The following is a 20,835-nucleotide window of genomic DNA, read 5'->3' as shown; positions in this document are numbered from 1 at the left end:
CTGAATGCACTAAATGTGTAAGGACTGTTGGATAATCTCCCTCTTACAGCAATTTTTTTTCATAGATCTCAGAAAATGTATGAGTATTTTTGAGCAAATGATAAAAAGGAAAAAATCTTGTAAGCCCAAATAGTTCCTCTAACATGGTATAATCTTAAAGCTGTTTTGTTTTGCCATCTTGAAAACAAGTGAAGTTTTGTTGTTACATCTGATACTTGGAATACTCATGTCTGTTGGAGAATGGATGTTCTGTGTCATAGTAACAAAGTTAATTTCTATTGAAAAAGAAGTGATTGCAGTCATTAACTCTAATGGGTATGTGTGTGCAATTCTTAGACATATGAAGGACCAAAACAAGAAGGTTGCCAATCTGAAGCACAATCAGCAATTGGAGAAAAAAAAGAATGCACAGCTGTTGGAAGAAGTTCGTAGGCGAGAGGACAATATGACTGACAACTCCCAACATTTACAAGTGAGTTTATTTTCCAATTGTGTTTTAAAACCATCAGAGAAAGTACACTTCTGTTTCACTGTGTCTTCCAGGATGTGTAAGGAATCTCTTCCCACAAGTGTTGATGGCTCTTCCCTCTTCTACTCACCTCAGCTGCATCCATGAAATATTTACTATTAGGGTGAGAAAAAAAACCAGTAGGATTTGAAGACCTCTACACAGTTCCTACATCAGCAATTGTTTTTTCTTGCAGTTGGAAAGAAAAGGTTTTCCTGTATATCTTTATTTAAGATAGACTTTGAGCCTTATTCTAGAACAGTTTCTACAGTTTGTAAGTTACTGATCTCAGGGTTTGAGATTTGCAAGACAAAAAACTGATCTGGTTAAGTGGTGTATTACATACTAGGGAACTTTATTCAAGGCCACAAGTTTGATGCATGACTTAAAAAAAAATATTGTCTGAGATGTGATTGTGAAAAACTATGAGGAGAAGTGCTGATTTCTGTTGACATCAGTGTCTCCACACCCAGTGTTTATAGGCAATTTACAGTCCAAAATATCAATTTTGCCTTGATCTGATTAATACAATGTATTTCTGGAGAATTTGCAAAATTCCACATTTGACCCTCTCATGCCTCATATGGTTATATTTCTCAGGTGTTCCTATATGCAAAATGGCAGAATTAACACAACATCTCTCTTCATGCTTGTGGTGGGAAAACTTCAGTACCTGATCCATTATTTCTGCCTCTGTGCAGTGTTCCGTTTCCTTTATAACCTTGGCCATTACATGCTGATTGCATCACCATGCATGTGGCTGCACGTGATGTAGCAATAAAAGCTTGTGAAGTATTTGGCATGACAATATGATATATGAAAATTAAATTTCAGTGTTGAGCAGCTACTTCTAATTACTGTGGTTTAGTAAGGAAATATATTAAGCTTATTTTTTCAGTAGTATTTTGGAGATCTATCACAGTGGTGTGATGACTAGAGAATAGAAGCCCTTTGCAGGAACTTTGATGTAACTGCCATACTTGGAGCTTTCCAGTCATGTGGTGGGAATGCGTCTACCAAATGGAAGTAGCCTGGCTGAGTGGCTTGAATAGGAAAAACCTTGCCTGCTGTGTAGCTCTTATGTGCTGTTCATTTCTTGTGAAACGTTTGCACACTAAGAACAGTTTATGAAAACCAGTTAACCAAGAACTGTTATTTCTTGTTGCTGTGCCTGAAAATGTCAATATTTTAATACTATGTCCTTCACCATATTATTGAACAACATATTGTTCTTATGTGAATCTGATAAGTATGTGGTTGACAGGTTGAAAAGCCAAAAAATTCTAAAGCTCCTGTCAGCCTTGGAATAGAAAGGAAATCGTTTTTATAATTTTTTAAGAAAACCTTTCCTCCTTGATAGAGTTGTGTAAAGAGTAAAAGGAGTGATCTAAGGATTTAAATGAGGCAGAATTTTTGGGGAGACACATGAAGGGAAGTTCTAGCTAGGTGGGGGGTGGTCTCTTCTCCCAGGCACTCAGCAATAGGACAAGGGAGCATGGGCTCAAGCTCTGCCAGGGGAAATTTAAGTTGAATATCAGAAAAAAATTCTTTACAGAGAGAGTAATCAGGCATTGGAATGGCCTGCCCAGAGAGGGGGTGGATTCATGATCCCTGGAGGTTTTTAAACTGAAATTGGCCGTGGCACTGAGTGCCATGATTTGGTAAAGGGACTGGAGTTGGACCAAGGGTTGGACTTGATGATCTTGGAGATCTTTTCCAACCCAATCGATTCTATGATTCTATGATGTGAGATATATGATATACTTTAAAAAACTGATTTCTAGAACCCTATGCATCTACTAATTAAAAATAATATTAATTGCCATTTCAGTAAATGTTTAATTAACATCTTAGTAAACCATAGGGATCTGACCACCTTTCCTTGTAACTGTTTATAATACCTTGTAACTGTTTACTGTGTTTAGTGGAAACTCCCTATGTTTTAGGCATTTATAACACATAGTGCTTGTGTCTACAGCATACTTGTTCCATTTGGGAATGATGTATTGAGCTGTTACAGGAAAAGTAGATCCTAAAATTCTCTGGCCTGATGTAATGACTGTATTTGTTGGCTGGCTGTGATAAGCTGGCTGTTGGCTGACTGTGATAAGCTCAGCTGAGAATTGAAGAGCAGTCAGACTGGTCAAATTACATTTACTGCTGCCAAGTCTCAATCCCTTTTGCAGAAGTCCTGGAAAGGATGTAATAAGAAAGTGAGTATGACTGTCCATGGACCCTTCAGGGAGTCACTCAGGGCAAACTGAAGCAATGGGTTCAAGTGCCATCCCTTCTGTACAGCTCAGGTAGGGCTGAAGCTCTGCCCACTCAGCTCTCCACTTGCTTTCTGAGAGGTTTGAAGAAGGTCAGAAGTCTGTAGTTTCTTTGGAGCTTCACTAGTATGTAGTAGTTCCTGAGCCACAATGGTAGTACCATGTATATTCGTGATGTTTTTCACCATCTTTCCAGATAAGAGTCTCTCTCAAGGCTGGTTCATGTCCCAACCTCAGTGCTTTCAGGTCAAGTTTGAGTCTCTGATGGCCTCATCTTACAGCGCTCCAGGGCCACTGCTGTGCTGGAGAGTACCCTGGGCCGCCTGGGGAGGGAATTCACTTTGGTCTCACTCAGCTATCATCTGTAATTGTGAGTGATGCTTCAGGTGTGGTTTTGCCGGGTTATTTGGATCACTGTAAAATTGGAAACATCAGGGAGCCAGCCTTCAGATTAATTCTTGGGAATGAAGAATAGTTGTGAGGTTTTATGTTTTTTCCTAACACAAATCAAGGGCAGACCTGTGCAAACCTTGCCAGACGTGATGGTCATATATTACATAAAGCATCACAGCGGGAGAGCTGTACCTTGAACACTTTATCATGGAATTTTTTGAGAATGGTGTATCTAACATGCCTTTGGTTTTCTCTCTTTTTTGTCTGTCTTAAAAATGATAAGCCTTTTTAAGGAAACAGTGAGCTAAGAAATATACAGGTATCATGTCATAAATTTGTGTGTATTTCCTCAAGTCTCTTTGCAGGATCTTGAAATGTTAGGGATGTGAGACCCGTTTCTTTCCTGAGATGCATTTATCTTGATTCTCGTGTGGAACATGTTTTTTGCTGCAACACTTACTTGAAGAGCATTGGGAAAGAAAATATTGGCATGACATGGAGAACTTAAGTGCATTTGGTTTTCAATCTGATTTTCAGATTGTTGTAATAACACAACACTCCTTTTGTTTCTCTAGAGTAAACAACAAGAAGGTGCACTTAATAATATTCCCACATGTCTTATCTCATCACATAGCCTCAAAAAAAGAGAAATGTGCGCTTTTGTCTGATTATACTTTTCATACATGTAATGTATCAATTCAATAATTGATCGAAGTCAAAAATCACTTATTTGTGGAAATTTTGTTCAAAGTGTCCCATTCATACATGTCAAAAAAAGTGCAGGGATGAGAGTGAAACAAAGTTTAAAAGTTTAATACCCTATTCTGCTCTAATCTATACAGCTTCTGGGTGTTTCCACCTTCCAGTTTATCTGCTGGCAAAGTTTTTGACTCTTCTAATATTTTAAATGTTTGGGGAATTTGTCACAATTCTCTTTTAGGTAGCTTCGGTTTTCTTTGGATGGAAATCCACATGCAGAGAAGAGTTATTTGACTAACAACATTGTTTTTGAGTGAGCCAATGTGTAGTTCTCATTGATTTCTAATATCATATTCAGGCAGCTTGATCAGTATTCTATGCCTGCAGTTCTGTGAAACAGTTTGTGTACACATGCATGTTTTCCAGGTGTAAATATCTCTCTTTTTACACAGGGTCCAGCTTGTCAGTCCTGCTTTGTCACTGGATGTAGTGAAGCAACGCAAGAGTTCTGCTTTTCCAATAGCTTTATACTGGCTGGAAATTTAGTCTTAAGTAATGAATAAAACATGACAGGAGAAAGTTCCATCAAAAGAGATAAAAAAGCTGACTAGTTAATATTACTGCTTTCTGATTCTTGCCACGAGAATACCTGAGATATCTTACTCACTGACAATTGCTCCCAAAAGATTTCACAGCTAGTCAGTGTGAATCCTTAACCTTGGATTTGTTTCTTTGTGTGCTTCAGCTGCATAATACTTCTAAAAATACAAAATATACTGAAGACATTGCACATTACTGAATGTTATTTCTGTGTCTTTAAAAATAAGATAGCATGGCCTAAACAAGGGGCATGCCTGATAGCACTATTAATTTACTATGATTTTTCTTTTAATGCAGTGTATTTTCTACTCCATTGTTTTAAACACTTTGAAATTATAACAATAATAAAAAAAGGAAGCTAGGGGATGAGATGAAATCTTGCAAATAAAAATGAACAGAGCAGTGTAATCAGTTCAGAGACTCAGGAAGCTGCCATGAGTGCAATGCAGACAGGCATTAGTGTATGGAGCTGACACAAGGCAGGAGAGAATTCATTGCATAAACACACAGCTTTGTGTTATTAGTGCTGAAATACATATGCAGTGTCAAAGTACAACCTTTTAAAGGTTAAAATCATGAACTATTGTACTAGAAGTGAATTCCAGTCTAAGTATCCATCCTGAGGTGGACCTATTCCTCTCTGGAAGGCTTTAATAATTCTCAGTGTTTAGGGGATTCTTTATGTTTGTCTTTAGAAGGCTGATAATTTTTGGGAGGAAGATAGAGTTAAAATAGGGATATTGCCTATTTACACCATTCCTATCTGATTTTCACAATGTGCATGTGTGAATTCCAAGTGCTGATCAGGCTCTGGGGTGTAGAATTGCTCCTTACCCCTCTTGGCTGTGGGTGAGGGATGAGGGGAAATAGGTGACTGCGCTCAATCTTCCATTGTCATGAGCAAAGAGAACACACAGAGGAGATACGGTGTTGGTAGATTTTTGAAATATGTTCCAAGATGAGAAAGCAAAAAATATGGCCTGCAATGCTTGTGAAGATCTTCTCTCTTGCTAAGATTTCTACTGTCAGATATGAATACTTTGAAACAAAAGCTGCTTTTGTTGCAAGCCCTGCATAAGGGTCTTTCAGTCTTTGTTGAAGATGATAAATAATCATAAGGTTTTGGAACCAGTTCAGTGATAAATTTGGAAGATGGTGTAAGCTACAGCTAGAATGAAGTTCTCCCTTTAAAGTTCCCATGAACTTATTTGTGGAAAATGAAGAATAGAAACTAATTTGTATTATGGTTTTAATGACTTAAAAACTTATTTTACCATATATCTTCTACAATTACAGCAATATTTTCTGCCAATTTTTTCTACCACATCTACATAATTCTCCTCAGTTTATTGCTTGAAAACTAGCTAATGGTATTTTATGCTTCTGGTTTCAAACTATCAGTTCCTTGAGGACTGTAAAATTTTGTATTTGAGTGGTCAATCTTAAGTTTGGTTAATTTGTGAGAAAATTACTGTTTATGTTCATATCAGATAGTTTCACCCTTATAAAGCAAGAGTTATTAGCCAGTGGAGAGAACTCAGCAGAGCAGATTGCACAACTGTGTACATTAGTGATATGTTCATGGGTACTCCTTTGGCATTTCTCTGCTTCTCTAATTATAGTTGGATTTTGCCAACACAGAGTGTAACTAATAACTACAACCTCAAAAATCTCCAGCCTTCAGCAAAATGTATAGCATATTATAAGCTACACCTAATTCAGGGAACTTTTTTCTCTTGTGGATATTCAGGAAAAAGGCAGGAGTTGCGTTTTCTTAAAGTGGTCATTTTTATGCAGCTGAAATATTTTTTTAATAGACACTTAGAAAAATTATAACTTAACAAAACTGTCTTTTCTGTACTCATTGATAACCAATCAAAAATTCTTTGAGACAGTGGGTAATAGAAAAATAAAGTAAACCTGTGATGCTGTAGTGCAACATATTAAAAAATTATTACTGGATTAGAAGTGGATACTTTAAAAAAATCAGAATATTTAATTCAAACTAAGACTATTGAAGACACAGCTAGTGTACTTACCTTCAGATTTCCAACATAATATAAATATAAATTCAGATTGTAAACATGGATGGACAGTAAGGAATTTTCCTTCCTTGACCTGTGGAAGTTCCATAAACTGTGGATAAATTCCATATGTGTTGCTGAAACGTGTGTTGAACTTCAGCCAGTAGTTTAAGATTATGTTGAAGAAAATATTCCTAAAAGCTTTCAGATGAAGTAAAGTATTTGAGAATCTACAGAGGGCAGGAGGGTTGATTGGTAGGTCTGAGGATCAATACCAGAAGTGGTTTTTTTCTTTGGGGATTTACTTTGACATTGGTTTTCATTGTGCAGTGTAATCCCCAGAAGCCAAAACTACTCTTGTTATAGAATGTCCCTGTAGACAATCTGTGAAAATCCCACTCAAAGATCAGTTTCTGCCAGACTCACAGTCTCTTAAATCTTTTTTTTTTCTCTGTCATAATTGGTGGCTTGACAGGATTGTTGCAGTGTTCTGTGCTGTGTTGGTCTAACCAGCTATAATGTGAAAAAGTTGAAGTGGGTGAAACGTTATCAGCACAACTGTTGCTTGTAGTTATCCTATCCTTTTTTTTTGACTAGAGTATTACATTATATGAAGAAGTGTAATATAACATAATTTTTATTCTTAGAACTGCCCCAATTATTAATTTTGGAATTTTTGGCAAGTACACATTGTAATAGAACATTATATATAATAGTTAATACAATTTTGCATTATGACAAGGACTTTTCAAAGGCATCCTTTATCAGGAAGTCTGAATACTGACTTTATCTTTCTGAGTTTCTACAGTAAAGTCAGAAAATTAATGTTTTTCAGTCTTGTCTAGGTAATGTTGATTTGCTGGCTTCAGTTAGCAAGAATAAAATCTGGACTACTTGATTTGCAATTATTTAGAAATCTGTGGACTGTGACTATTGAAAAGTATTTTATGTTTAAAATAAATCAGTTATTTCTACTATGTGCTTTAATAACTTTTGTTATTTTAAAAGGGCATATCTGGCAAGGCATTGGAAGAAAAAGTTCTCCTTGGAAAAAACCAAAACTGCAACAGTAGGAAACAGGGAAAATTTCATGTGATACACCTTTTTTTTCTGCCCCTCAATATTTCTGTAATAACTCACACATGTGGGACTCCTGCAGTCTCCGGGGGGCAATCACATTCAACATGCATCAAAAGAAAGAGTTCAGTTAAACCAACTCTCCCTACCCAGCAATAATTACCACAGGTTTACACTGAGATATAGTTGCAAAAGGTTAGTCAGTAGGGCATCTGCAAATCAAGTTATATGTCAACTCTACATCAATAACCTCATTATAATAGATGTTAGTATTTCAGCACATGACTGTCCAATATAGCATTCCACATATAGTTCATTTTTAACTTTTACATTGACTTATAGCTCATCTAATATTTTACTAACTTATGTATTTAAACACTCTATGTTACATAAATTATAATCAATGGCAAAAGCAATGATTTAGATTGAAATTCTGCAAAGTGAAATTGCAATAAAATGTCTGGCCCTATTTGTGTAGCTGTCTTCAGTGGAAGATGAATATAGGACATTTAACCCTGTAATACAAAAGAAGGATAATGGAAGTTGTAATAGCAGTAGATTTTCCAGTGTAGGCATTGATTAAAAATGTTGTCTATACTTTTTGACTTTTTGTTTTTTGCAAATGAAAGCTGTTTTCCTATACCTAAAGTCGCAAAAAAGTAAATATTTTCTAAAAAATATGGCTGATTACCTAAATTCTGCACAAACTCTCCATATAGTTTCTTGTATCTGTAGCTTATTCATGAGCTATTAACATTTTTTGCTGAAAGCTTGATAGGCTGGATGAAAACATAAAAAGGTTTTCAAATACCTTCTTGTGGTCTGCATCAAGCTCAGATTTCTACCTAGTTTCATAATTTGGTCTTGCATTTACCTGGTTTGTAGGCAGTGCTGCTGCTGTTTGTCACTCCCCATAGATCATTTGGAATAGCCTGCAAGTCTGTTACTAATAGAGCTGGTCAGCAACAAACGTTCTGCTTGAGTAAGCCTAAGTAGAATTATTTTGGTTGGTTGCTAATAAGCCAGGTTTCTTCCAATTATATTTATCTCTCATTATGAGTGTTCTGTAATAGCCTTACACACCATTACTTATAGATTACCTTATGTTCAGACTGGAAAGGGAAAGGAGGTGAAGCACCTTCATATAGACTCTTGTCTAGAACACTCCTACCTTGGGCATTTTTATTATTTGTTGTAAAGACATCTTGCTTTGAGAAGCTTTCATGTGAGAGATTTCATTAGAAACTTTTGGGACCAAATTTCCTCATAGGTTTAAAGAAAAAGATAAAAATTGGGGTGTTCAATTAAGGACCACCCCCATTTGCTAAAGCGTGCTTTATTAATAGGTCTGAGTGTTCCATAAAGAACAGAGGTGTAACAGATACATGGAAGGAAACTGAGGCATAATAATACAGGTTGTGTGCAAGGTGTCCCAGATGGTCGATGGCACCCTTAAGGAGCAGAGACTGAGTCTATCCTACATACCCTTGACTTGCCTAAAATGTTAACAGATTTTCAAGTGATGTGTTATTCATGATACAAAAAATGTTGCTAATGAATTGTTACTGATTGAGGTACTTAGTGCATGTGGACTTTTAATAGTTTTTGGTCTAATGAGTGATCAAAAGATCGTGTTCAGCACATGAAAGTCAAGGAAAAGTATGTATCATAATAACTATTTTGCAACCAGTCTATTCTCAGTGATGGGGAAAAATAGCTGCATATGGAGAAATGGAAGAGAGTACTATTTGCAATTTAGGTTTCTTTTACAAAGGTGCAGCTGGTTTATTTTTCTTTTTTTTTTTTTAAAAAAAGCAGGATTTTTCAGATAATCAGATAATTCAACAACAAACACTGGAGAGCAGTACATTAAATTTTATAGCAGGCTCTTCTTTCAAGTCACAGCAAGGGTCCTTACTGCCTTAACAAGCATTTGTTTGATCCTTTACTTCTGTTTGTATTTTTCCATTTCTCCTTTTCCTTGGGAAAGTCTGTTCACCTTTCCACATCTGACAGAGACTCCTTCCCTACAAATACCTTGCAGAAATCTTGACAGGTTTGGGATATTGAAGTGCCAACATTTTCTTTGAACAGATGTATTTATATAACTGGAGCTTTTTACTATGGCACTTTTCATAATTGTAAGTAGGGAAAAAACAGATTTAAAGTATTAGTTTGATGTAGATAAACTATAAAAAAGTTAACTTTGAATCTGATAAGCAAAACTATACACAGAATGCAGGTTGGTTTTTGTATTGCCTTTTAAAAAAATACATTTTGAGTTATTCTTTGTATTTCTATGGGTATTTTAGTGACATGAATTAGAAATGCTTTTACAAATGCATTCGTTCTTTAGTGGGGTGAATTTTTATTAAGAAATATTATTTGGCAGCAGTTAGTCATATTTCTTTTCACAGTTGCATATTGGCATAATGAAAGAAGCATTTTACACCTACTCTTTAGCTGTCACATACCTTTGTCATATTGAGAACTACCATAATTTAGCCATCTAGAAGTTATGGCAAAGATAAAAGCCAGGTGTTTGTGATCCCCTCCTCCTCTTTGTTTTTTTAAACTTCAAAGGGACATTATAACAATGTGAACAGTGTCACATGAGTGCAACAGTCTCTTCATTTTGAAGAAAGAATTTTATGTTTTCCTGCATATGGGGTGAATTCCTGGCTCTAGCAAAGTTAATGGGATTTTTGCCACTGCCTTGTCAGACAAAGATTTCTCATATGAAGAGAAAATAATTAAAAACCCCTGTACAGACAAAAAATAAACTTTAAAGGTCATTGAGAAAGCAGGTCTCCAGTACAAATGGAAACAGTCCATTGTCATTCATCATTTACATCTGATCTGTTGATGGGAATTGTAATTTGTGAGAAAGTCCTTCTGCAGTTAGCTGTAAGGTTTGTCAAAATTGGCTTTTCTGTCTGGGTGTTCTTTTATAAGAACATTTGGCTGCCAAGCCCTAGCAAATACAATTATTTCTCTTAATACAGACATTAGAAAAGACTGCTCAAAGGCTGCTGTCTGGTTCCTGCGCTTTCAACATAAACTTGATTCTTTATACAGGATGGCTTTGTTAACCTTTTTCTTATGAAACTGATAAACTCAAATAATTAGTGCTATAAGAAGGATAACTGGTAACTTGAACTCTTCGGACACCTCCTTGATTTCCTCTTTTGTCTCTTCTTTTTAAATGTGAAACAAGTGTATCATGAGAACACTAGAAAGCTGTTGCATAGGACATCACCCCATGGCTTCCTACTTTGAAGCCTGCCCATACACTCACTGGATACCTGGATAAAGGTATGCCAAATCCATTCTGGTGGATCTGAGTTATTGGCCGTGCTTAGCTGCCTGACATAAGCTAACTTGTGTGTTGTTGGTTCTTTAAGATGCTCTATTCCAGTTATCAACTGCAAATTTCATCCTTTCCTTACCTAATTGAAATATGTCTGAAGTACCTGTTACATTGAAACACAAATTATGTAGTAGACAGTCAGGTGAAATAATTTATCTCACATCCTAAAAATGTTTCTTAAAAACTAAAAGGGAAAGTTTTGTGTAATTGTCCTGGGTAATTCCATGAATTATAATTTCCCTGTTCTCTGTACTGTGGTACCTTGAAAAGCCAGGACATGATAACATACATTTGAAGACACTTGAACAGTATTTATTTCTGCAGCATCACAGTGCAGAATGTCCTGCAGTACCCCTGTCCTGGCCATGATAAGAGCAGCAGGGACTGGATTTTGGTACTTGTGCTGATTGTGGTACTGAGGATGCTGCAGCTGCAATGCAAGGGGATCCAGGAGGAAGCACTGGGGGGGAGTGGGCACAGTCTGGGACACAGACTCAGGGCCTGAGGCACAAATGGGACAGGGAACACTGGCCCAGGGCCTGGCTGGGAGCTGGGGCAGCATCATGGCAGGGACAGCTCAGGAACTGCAACGTGTGCTGGGGAGTTGGTGTCTGGAGCTACCACTGAGAATCCCCCCACCCACACAGGGACAGAGAGGTCACTGAGGAGCCTGGGCTGGGCAGGGAGGGGGCTGCTGAGGGGGCAGAGTCCTGCAGAGGGGGACACAAGGCAGCCCATGGCTCAGTGCCAGGGCACAGCCGTCCCTCAGAGACCCAGTGTGAGGCCACCGAGGCAGAGCTGTGCCCCCACCAGCTGGACGGACAGGGCTGGGTGCTGCCAACAGGGTCTGTCCACAGTTACAGCCATGCCCAGTGATGCTCTGGGTCCAAGGACCATGGGCAAACCAGTCAGCAGGAGCAGGAGATGGGGGCAGAGGCTGCCATGTACACGCTGGGTCCATTCAGGAGGTGAAATACTGGCAGCTGAGGGCTGAGCTCTGCCAAGGGAAGGGATGTAGGTGGTAAACCTGCACCTGTATCATGCACTGAATCCTTCACCTTACTCATGGTTTTACCTACCTATTTCATACAGAAACAAAAACCCCAACCAACCAACCAAGCAATAAAAACAACAAAACCCAAACAAAAAAGAATAGGAATCCTTCAGTCTGTAAGCTGGAGCCTCTGTACACCCTTTGCTCTGTCAATCTCCACTCATAGTATTTTAGTGAAGCAGTGACTACCCAAAATAGCCTGGACCTAGGGGGTGTGTCTCAGTTGAAAAGAGGGCTCAAATACCAAGCAAATGCCTCAAGACCAAAAAGGGAATGTTTTACATAAAAACAAAAATTTATTTTAAAATAATTGAGTAGTAATCATTCAATTAAACTATTTTAAGTATTGGAAGTGTTACTATGTGGTATAGTTATTTTCCTTATCTTTTACAATGAATTATGTAGACTAATTCCATACATGTAGAGGTATATGTGTTTTCTGCGAAGTGTCTCTACTTCATAGAATTAATATTTGAAATATGAACAAATGAAAGTCTGTCTAAGGGAATTTTCTGAGGTTTTTAGTCTTAGTCACATTCAGCATCAAAATTGCTGTTACATGTCAAAGAGTGTTTAAAAAAGACAGTCAAAGGAGTAAAATCTTTATAGGCATCATGAACACTATTTAAAGAAAATTATATTGGCTCAGAGGAAATGGATACCACCTATCAAAAACTACTTCAAGACTATCAAACTGAAACCAGCATGGTTAAACAGCAGGATAAAGTAGGCTCTCATAAAACAAACAAACAAAAAAAAAAACCAAACCAAACACCCCCCACACCCCTCCAACAAATAAACTTTCCCCAAACTGGAATTTGTTGAGTTGAAAAAAACAGGATCATAAAACCTGGCAAGTAAAATAGGTGGACCATGAAATGCATGAAACACAAGGAGTAAGTCATGACACGCTTTCAAACTAGTGATTTGCCAATGTGTCAGAAGAAGGAAGCCTGCCAGAGAATCTACAGAGCCAAACATAATCAAGGCATATAAAGAGTGCTTTCAAAAGATAGGGTCATGAGGTCAAAAAAATGAAAGAAATTTATTTTTTCTGTGTTCACTAAAGAGGAACTTGGGTAGGTTCTGCTTCTAGAACTGCTTTTTATGGACAAAGTATTGAAAGATATGTCTTGAGTGAGGTGACAGCAGAAGGGAGTACACAATGGTCACTAAAATTAACAATGCCATCACCAGAGGATCAGTGGATTAAAGGATAGTTCAGGTTGAAAGATACCTTCAAGTTTAACTTCTTGCTAAAAGTCGGGTGAGGTTGCAGTCAGGCCAAATTGCTCTCAGTACCAAGCAGTTTTCATTCCAATCTTCTTGGAAATTAAAGGTGAAATATGTGAATTTCTAACTTGCCTAAGGACTGGAGGGTGACTAATGTGATACCTGTTTCTAAAAAGAGTTCCATGTGAGTTTTGGAAAAGTACCTCCACATACCACATATGACATCTGTATTGGATAAGTCAAGAGAAATTGTTTTTAAAAATGTAGAATTATTGGGCACATGGTCAACTAATTTACCAACCTAGCATATTGGTAAAGAGCCAAAGTGCTTTTCCTAAAAATTCAGAAATTCCTCACAAGTTCACAAGTCTTTATATTTTTCAGAAGTCCCCTAAGTATCTGTGTTGCAAATGTTTGTTGTGTTTTCAAAATGCCTCAGAAAGAGTGAATAGTTTAAAGAAATTCAGCAGCATTGAAGATCAAGGGTTGTTTCTTTGATTGTGCCTCCCTGCAAACTCCTAGGACACTGGATAATATTTAAAAACAAACCCCAGATAAGGAATTTAAAAGAAAAGATGGCAACTGTCATAGATTAAGAGAGAGATATGAAGCCATGTAATCATGTTGCTAAGTGTGATACTGATGGCTGAAGCTTAAACGCTACAGGGAAGAGTGTAGTGAAAAAGGTTATGCAGAACAGAAAAGAACATTTTGGCAAACTCAGCCTGATTTATGATGGTACGAGCAGCTCAGTGGGTTTGCATGGGTTTGACCCTAAACCTGCAAAAATATGTTGGATTTGGCAGTTTCCCTTGGAGTTTTTGGCTTCCTTCAAGCCCAGAAGTCAAAGCAACATTTGGGACATGAACCAAAGCCAATGAAAAGGTTTGGATGAACCATACATGCCATAACAGCCAAGTTTCACACAACTCTAATTTTCATAACATTTTTCCCCTTGCTTTGTTTCTTTACACTTTTATCCAGAGCTGCTTTTCTATTTCTGAATCTTAATGGATAGGGGTCCCTATACCCAGAAAAAGCCTTTTTGCTGTATGTGCATAAGGAGATGAAAAAGAAAAGCTCAAAGGTGTTGTCTTTCCTTTATGTATTACAGCTGAATTTGGACAAAAATCCAGCAGATACCATCTGAAATGATGAGATGTCTTCATGTCCATTCTAGAAATATTTTGTCTTTTTGGTGAAAGTGATGACATTAAATACTTAGCCTTCCTCGTGTGTGTCAGATTGCAGCATGGCATAAGACAACAAGAACACTGAACAGTTTAAGAAAAGGGATATAGTTTGGCTTCTTTCTATCACTTATTAACCAGTATCTCTTAAATCTGGTAATGGAAATAGCACTTTCCATGAAGACAGACACGCCTGTACAGTAAATGGTGCGTGTTCTGCATCTCATTTGGATCTCATGAAACTGAAGGACACGATGTGTTCAAGCTGCTGATCTGAGAAAGTGTCTCAAATCCATAGTCTTTGTGTGCACATCAGACACTACACATATGGCAAATGATAAACATACCATATGGGATTTTGGAAGTTAAGACTATCAAATTCCTATCCTATTATTTTTCTTACATTGTATGGTGAAATCAAAAACATATTCTTCACATTAATAAGGGGTTATGTTTGTGGCCCCATTTATAAGGTTACAAAACTGATCACACTTTAAGCTTTCCTTTCACCTAAAAATTTTCCTGGTTACACTCAGGTTATCATTTAAAAAGAAAAAAAAAAGAAAAGGGGGTGGGTAGTGTTCATGAAGTTTGCGGAGTTCGGCCAATTTTTGAATTACAGAGTTCTGAAAACTTCCCATGTAACTTTAGCCAAATATTACAGCTCAGAATAGCTGAGCTTAACGTTCATTTTGAAAACTTAGTTTTCCAGAATTTTATTGTGTGTATTGTGCAGGTATTATCTGGAAAGAATAGTTTCAGTCCTGGCAGTATCATGGCTATATACACAGTTTCACCATGGTTTTCTTTTCTGTGTTGGTTGAGTGGATTGGAGTAACAGTATCCTCAGCTGAACTGTTCAGATTTTTATCTAAAAATTATGAATTTTGGATCTCCTTCTTCACTCACTTTCAGATGGCAAAATTCTTTTAATCTTCAAAGATTGAAATGACTTACTCTATTGAAGAGTTATCCAAAATTGAAACTAGATACTCTGTTGAAGAAATGTGAATTTGCATTCATCTTTGAACTCTACTGTTTCTTGAGCAACAATTTACCTTCAGTTCACTAAACAGAAAATTGTAAAGCAGCTACCACAGTAAACTATGACAATTGGAACCTGTGGTAGTAGGGGAGGAATTAGAAAACAAAGCTCCTTGAAAAGTTTGTGAGGAATTGTGGGGAGAGAGAAGAAAGAGAGATTTTGTTACTCTGAGTCCTCCATAGCCAATCCCTTTTCTCTTGTGCTACTCGAAAAGCAAGGACTGCATCAGAATGCAGCCATTATTGTGTCCCCTTCCTGTGGTAAACCAAAAATTGAAACAGGTTAGAGAGAGAGAGACACTTTCATGGTACACATCGCTGTGACTGAACTCTCTGGAGGTCAATGTATGCTTCCCCCCACCCTCTTTTTATTATTATTATTTTGGGAATGTCTGTGGAATGTCCCAGTAAGTTTCTGCTATAACTAAATAATGATAAAAACACTGGAATTATTTTCCCTTTGATGTGTCTCTGTTAGATTTTCTAAGTGAAGATTAGTTTTTTCTGGAAGATGCGTGTACAATTTGTAAGCATAGGAATAGGGCTGGGTAATGTTTCTTACATGTGGAATGTATACTTACTTCTTTTCATGTGGGTGCTACAGGTGTTTCTTATAGACATGTCCTGTGGATACTGAAGAATATGCGGAAAAAAATTAAATTTCACTCTTACTGTATGTTCTTCACAGCATCCTCTTCAGGGGCAGGCAGCATGGAGAAGGTTTTGTTAGCATGTGGCCTTTGTGGAGATTCATAAACATGTTAAAGGCTTTTGGACTCTTACACTAACACTGCTGACAGTTTGGCCCCGTTAATAAACATTTCATCAGTGAGGGCTCCCTGAAAAACTGTACAGGAAAGACGCGTCAGACTTGTAATACTGTAGGCTTGGGAAATGTGGCATAAAAGTTTCTGGAGAGAGATGGAATACTAGAAACACACGAGGGTCATATGAAATACCAGAAAACCAACATACAGACTTTTTAAATGAAATATTTTTCAGCTTACACAAATACTTACTGTAAACAGTGCAAAGTCTCTTTCTTTGGAAAGTACTCGTTAGGGCACCAATACAAACCTGTAGCTTTGGATAGTGGGCTTAATTTTGTGCAGGGTACATAGCTAAGGAAGTTAGGGCTGAATAGAAGAAACAGAAATGACATCAAGAATAAAAATTTTCACTTCATACATTGTGACCTGATCTCAACAGTTGAGTAGGGATTGAAGAACATTGGGTGTAAGCTGTACTGTTTCTCATTGTACTTACAAGTAAAATGTACAATATTATGTTAGAAAATTGATAAAGATTTGTCTACAGGGTGGGTGACATTACATACTAGAGCTGACTGGATTCCTTAATCTGAAAACCCTTGGACCAAAAAATGATGAATGGGAGCCACAAGATTTATACCTTGGAAAATCAAAAGCGGGATGGTAGAAGATGGGCTATTGGGTTTGTTTATTGAGGAGCAGACCTTCTCTCTAGGGTTTCTGAGAGTGAATCTGCTCTACCCTTGGAGCTGGCACATAAATCAATCTCCTCATTTTAGATGGTTCTTTTCCTTCCCAGCCAGGGATTCAGATTACCCAGCTGCAAAGCACCGCTATCAGTTGTGAATGAAACCCTATCATGAGAACTTTATTTGACCTACCCACTATATATGGGGCTCAAGAATCACAGTCTGGAGACCCATTTCAATGCAGCCAAAATGTGGCTTAGGATAAAAAAAAGATAAGTATGTATAAATCTTTTAAAGACAGTAAAGACAAATCCATCTCAAACAAGGAAACTGTTATAACTAATGAATTAAACATCTCCTGCTTTTAGTGAGCATGAATTTGGACCTGAAGTTTAACTGAGTTTAGTTTGAATCCATTAAAATTATCTCATTAAAATGAAAGACAAATTTATTGATTTCACTGGAACTTTACGGATGCAAAATGGAAATAGCAAGAAATTAATGTTTTAATATCTACAAAATATGTTTACAGGAAAACTTATCTGGTGAGAAAACAAGCAGCAGTAAAACTGCTCTTAAGAAATGTTAGGCTTATACAACATTTTGGGGGAATCTGCACCAACAGGATTGTTGGGAATTTTATCATAGGCTAAGAAAGGTAAAATTAATGTTTCAATGGAATTCAGGGAAACTATAGTTCCTAGGATGACCACAGGACTGAAAAGATGATCCATTTTTTTCTGCAGGACCCTAAAACTGATACTGGTTGAAGGCAGTGAAATTCTCAGGCAAAAAGCTGAAAATGTGCAAAGGGGCTGGAATGTCGAGTGGATGGTGTTCCTGGGCGGCTCCGTGGAGTGAAGTGGAGTGGAGTGGAGGCCCACGGCGCTGCCCTGGCTCACAGCTGAGTCATTCAGTGCACACACAATACTCGAGTGAGGAGGACATGCTGTAACTGCTGCCTGACTATAGAGAGTCAATTTATCAGTTAGTTTGCGTGTAGGTAGTAGAAAATTAGTATAATAAATTTAAGACCCCTGGTTTACAACCTTTTTCATACTACAAGTGAGTTCTGTACTTTTATATGGAAATATGTATGAGAATGTTTTTGAGCATCTGGGACTGCAGGAAAAAGCCAAAAATATTATGCTTGGATCTTTTTAAGAGTCTGTGAAAGGTATTTAGTTTTTATGGAGCTTTTTCAATTTTTAAAAAAAATGAACAACCTCTGAACAAACACTTTAAACTTTTGTACCTGGACAAAAATTGCTATAATTTTCTCTGTTCTCCTTCCCCAACCCACCCCCCTGCCCCTCTTGCTACAGCACCACATCCTGAACATGAAAACACCTTCATGATGTAAGTCACTGATTGCTTGTAAAAGCCCAGAATAATCTATAGACATTAAGGCCCATAATCCAGCCAGCTGATGTCTTACTTTCCAAGGAAAGAATCCAAAATGGCAGCTCAAGTAACTTTGTTTCATGAGTCATCCGAACTGTGGTAGTGTCTTTGGAGAAAAATGGTTTCCTGAGATTTTCATATGATCATGATACTTGAGTAAGTAATAATGTATGTAACGATATGGGAAATATACATTTTAAATTCCAGTGTTGTCAAGGAAAAATGTGCATTGCATTAGTGTAACATGCTGCGATTTGCAGTAGAGCATTTCTGTCCACGATACTGAATACCAGAGGACCAAGAGTGGCTGTCGGTTCTTATCTATCTGCTCACAGCTGTATTTAAACAACTAATACACATTTCTATAAACAACTTGATTTATAGACAAAATTGGCCACTGAGAAGTAAAGTTTTCCTGAAGGGCAGGAGACATGTCATTCTTCTTTGGTTTAGTGGGGAGATCATGAACGTCCGGCTCCTGTCGTGCCTTTCAGTGTTCAGTATTAACTATTTTCCTCTCCATACTTGTGAGTGCTTTTAAATGTATAATATAGTCTTTTCTTTCCTAAATATTTATTTTCATGAAAGAGGGAAGTGCTTTTAGAGCTTTTATTCTAGTTACTTTCATTAACTCTTTGATAGAATTTCTTGATTTTAAGTAGAAACATAAAGGAATTTGACTTACATTTCTTTTTATATTTTAGAACCTTAGTTTGTTAACAACTAAATTGTCTTGCCAGCAGTGTATCCTTCACTCCATGCAAAAGAATTATTGAAAATTTTCTTCCAGATATGAATCCTTCATTTCTCTAAGTGTTTTTCACCTTGGGTGATTTGGGGTTTGTTTGTGGAATTATATTTATTTTTTTGTTTTTAAAATCTGGTTCCATATGAGGTCATACCTTACATTACTAATGCTCTGAGGCTGAATCAGTGCAAGCCTGTGTGACATACCTGAGTGGTTTTTAGATATTTCCCCAGAATGACTATTAGACTCCAAACCATGCACAGCAGTTAACTTTAATTAACGTTTGCAGTTTTTGTGATTGGTCCCCACAGCCTGGAAACTCATTCTGTAATTGTGCATCACAGCTTCCCTCTGTGGGTATCAGTATAATAACTGTGCCTTCCTGATGAATTGAGAATGAGTTGGTTGCAGCAGTGTTTTCAAAGAAGGCGTCAGCAGCCGTGGCACCATTCCTGCGCTCCTTTCAAGCAACTCAAAGTTGTTAATCTTACCAGCATGAGAACTGAATCAGATATGAAACACATCTACTTATTTTTTTTGTCCTGGTCACCAGGAGAAGAAGAACCCACTTAAATAATACAAGATTAGGTGGAGTGGTTTTCCTCAGTACAGTGTCTCAGGTTGGCCAGTGGGGGGACTTTGGGGACCTTTTGAGCTGGAAATAGTATATATATTGTTATGTTTAGAAGCCATAGAACTTATAATCAATAAAGCATTTAAAATTTTTGGGTACTCGTTATGGGGCTGAGAATCATCCCAGGTCCTTGATCTGTGCAACTTAGAATGTCATGTTAAGAGTTTTTCCTTTTATGTGGTTATTAAGCCTGTTGCCCAGTAATGTCCTTAGCTGCCCATAATTCTTCAGCTGTGAGAAACAGCAAACAATAGTTCCCAGTTCACCCTCTCTATAGCATTTATGGGCTATTGCTTCTTTTTCAATTGTGAGTTTTCCAAGCTGAAAAGTCCTGCTTGAAATTCTTTCCTTGTTGCAGATAGCTTTGAGTTGTTTGTCTTTCTTAACTGGGAGAGCAGATTCTTTTCAAATTATTTTTTGCACATCCGGAATGTTTTGTCTAGCAAATCTTTTGTGCACTTTATACCGAAAATTAAGATAAATAGGTTTTATATATATATTTTAAATTAAAATGTCATAGAAAACAGGTTGAGAAGGGATGTGACAGTATCTTTTAGTGCCTCTGTAGTCCAAAGTGAGTATCAATTATACCACTGCTGTTTCTGGGAGAAGTTTGTCCAGCTTGCTTTAGTGACATATGTAATAACTTTGCTCATAATTCATTATCTACAGGTATTAAAATATTTCTCTATTATCTCAGTCTGTTCTTCTGTAATTTCAGGCAGTTATTTCTTGTCTTATCCACACTGGACACAGTGAACTCACTTTTCCCCCTCATCCCTTGTGATGGTCTGTAGCTGCAAATGTATATCATGTTTCTTAGTTTTCTCTTCTTAAAGTTGATAGACCCTAATTCTTTCAATCTTACCACAGAGGTTATGTTTTCTAGTTTTCTTATTGTCCTTGTTGCTTTTCTTTGTAGTCTTTCCAGTTTGTTCACATCTTTGAGTGGATAAAATTGGATCCAGTTCTCCTGCTGAGATCTTGCCAGTGCCAAAGAAAACAAGAGGATTACTACTACATATACATCTCTCCATAGTGTGTTTTTTGCAACAACATGACACTGTTGACTTGTCACCTTAGTGTCTTGATCCTTTTCTTTAGTAGAAAAAGACAACTTCTTAGTCA

The 20,835-nt window shown here is 37.2% G+C and overlaps 1 protein-coding gene across 9 annotated transcripts in view; it reads left to right on the top strand.

Moving 5' to 3' along the window:
* ERC2 (ELKS/RAB6-interacting/CAST family member 2) overlaps positions 1–20,835 on the top strand; it is a 418,320-nt gene that overhangs the window by 177,734 nt on the left and 219,751 nt on the right. For all 9 annotated transcript variants that reach the window (XR_011697331.1, XR_011697333.1, XR_011697332.1 and 6 more), the window contains one exon: positions 337–472. Coding sequence is in view for 2 of the 9 variants with exons in the window: in XM_071550773.1 (XP_071406874.1) it covers positions 337–472 (136 nt within the window). In the remaining 7 variants the exon portion in view is untranslated. The remainder of the gene's footprint in view (positions 1–336; positions 473–20,835) is intronic.

The sequence above is a fragment of the Pithys albifrons genome, chromosome 3 (genome assembly GCF_047495875.1).
Source record: "Pithys albifrons albifrons isolate INPA30051 chromosome 3, PitAlb_v1, whole genome shotgun sequence".
NCBI lineage: Eukaryota > Metazoa > Chordata > Aves > Passeriformes > Thamnophilidae > Pithys > Pithys albifrons.
The sequence above is the reverse complement of the archived record's forward strand: the minus strand, read 5'-3'. Positions and strand labels throughout refer to the sequence as shown.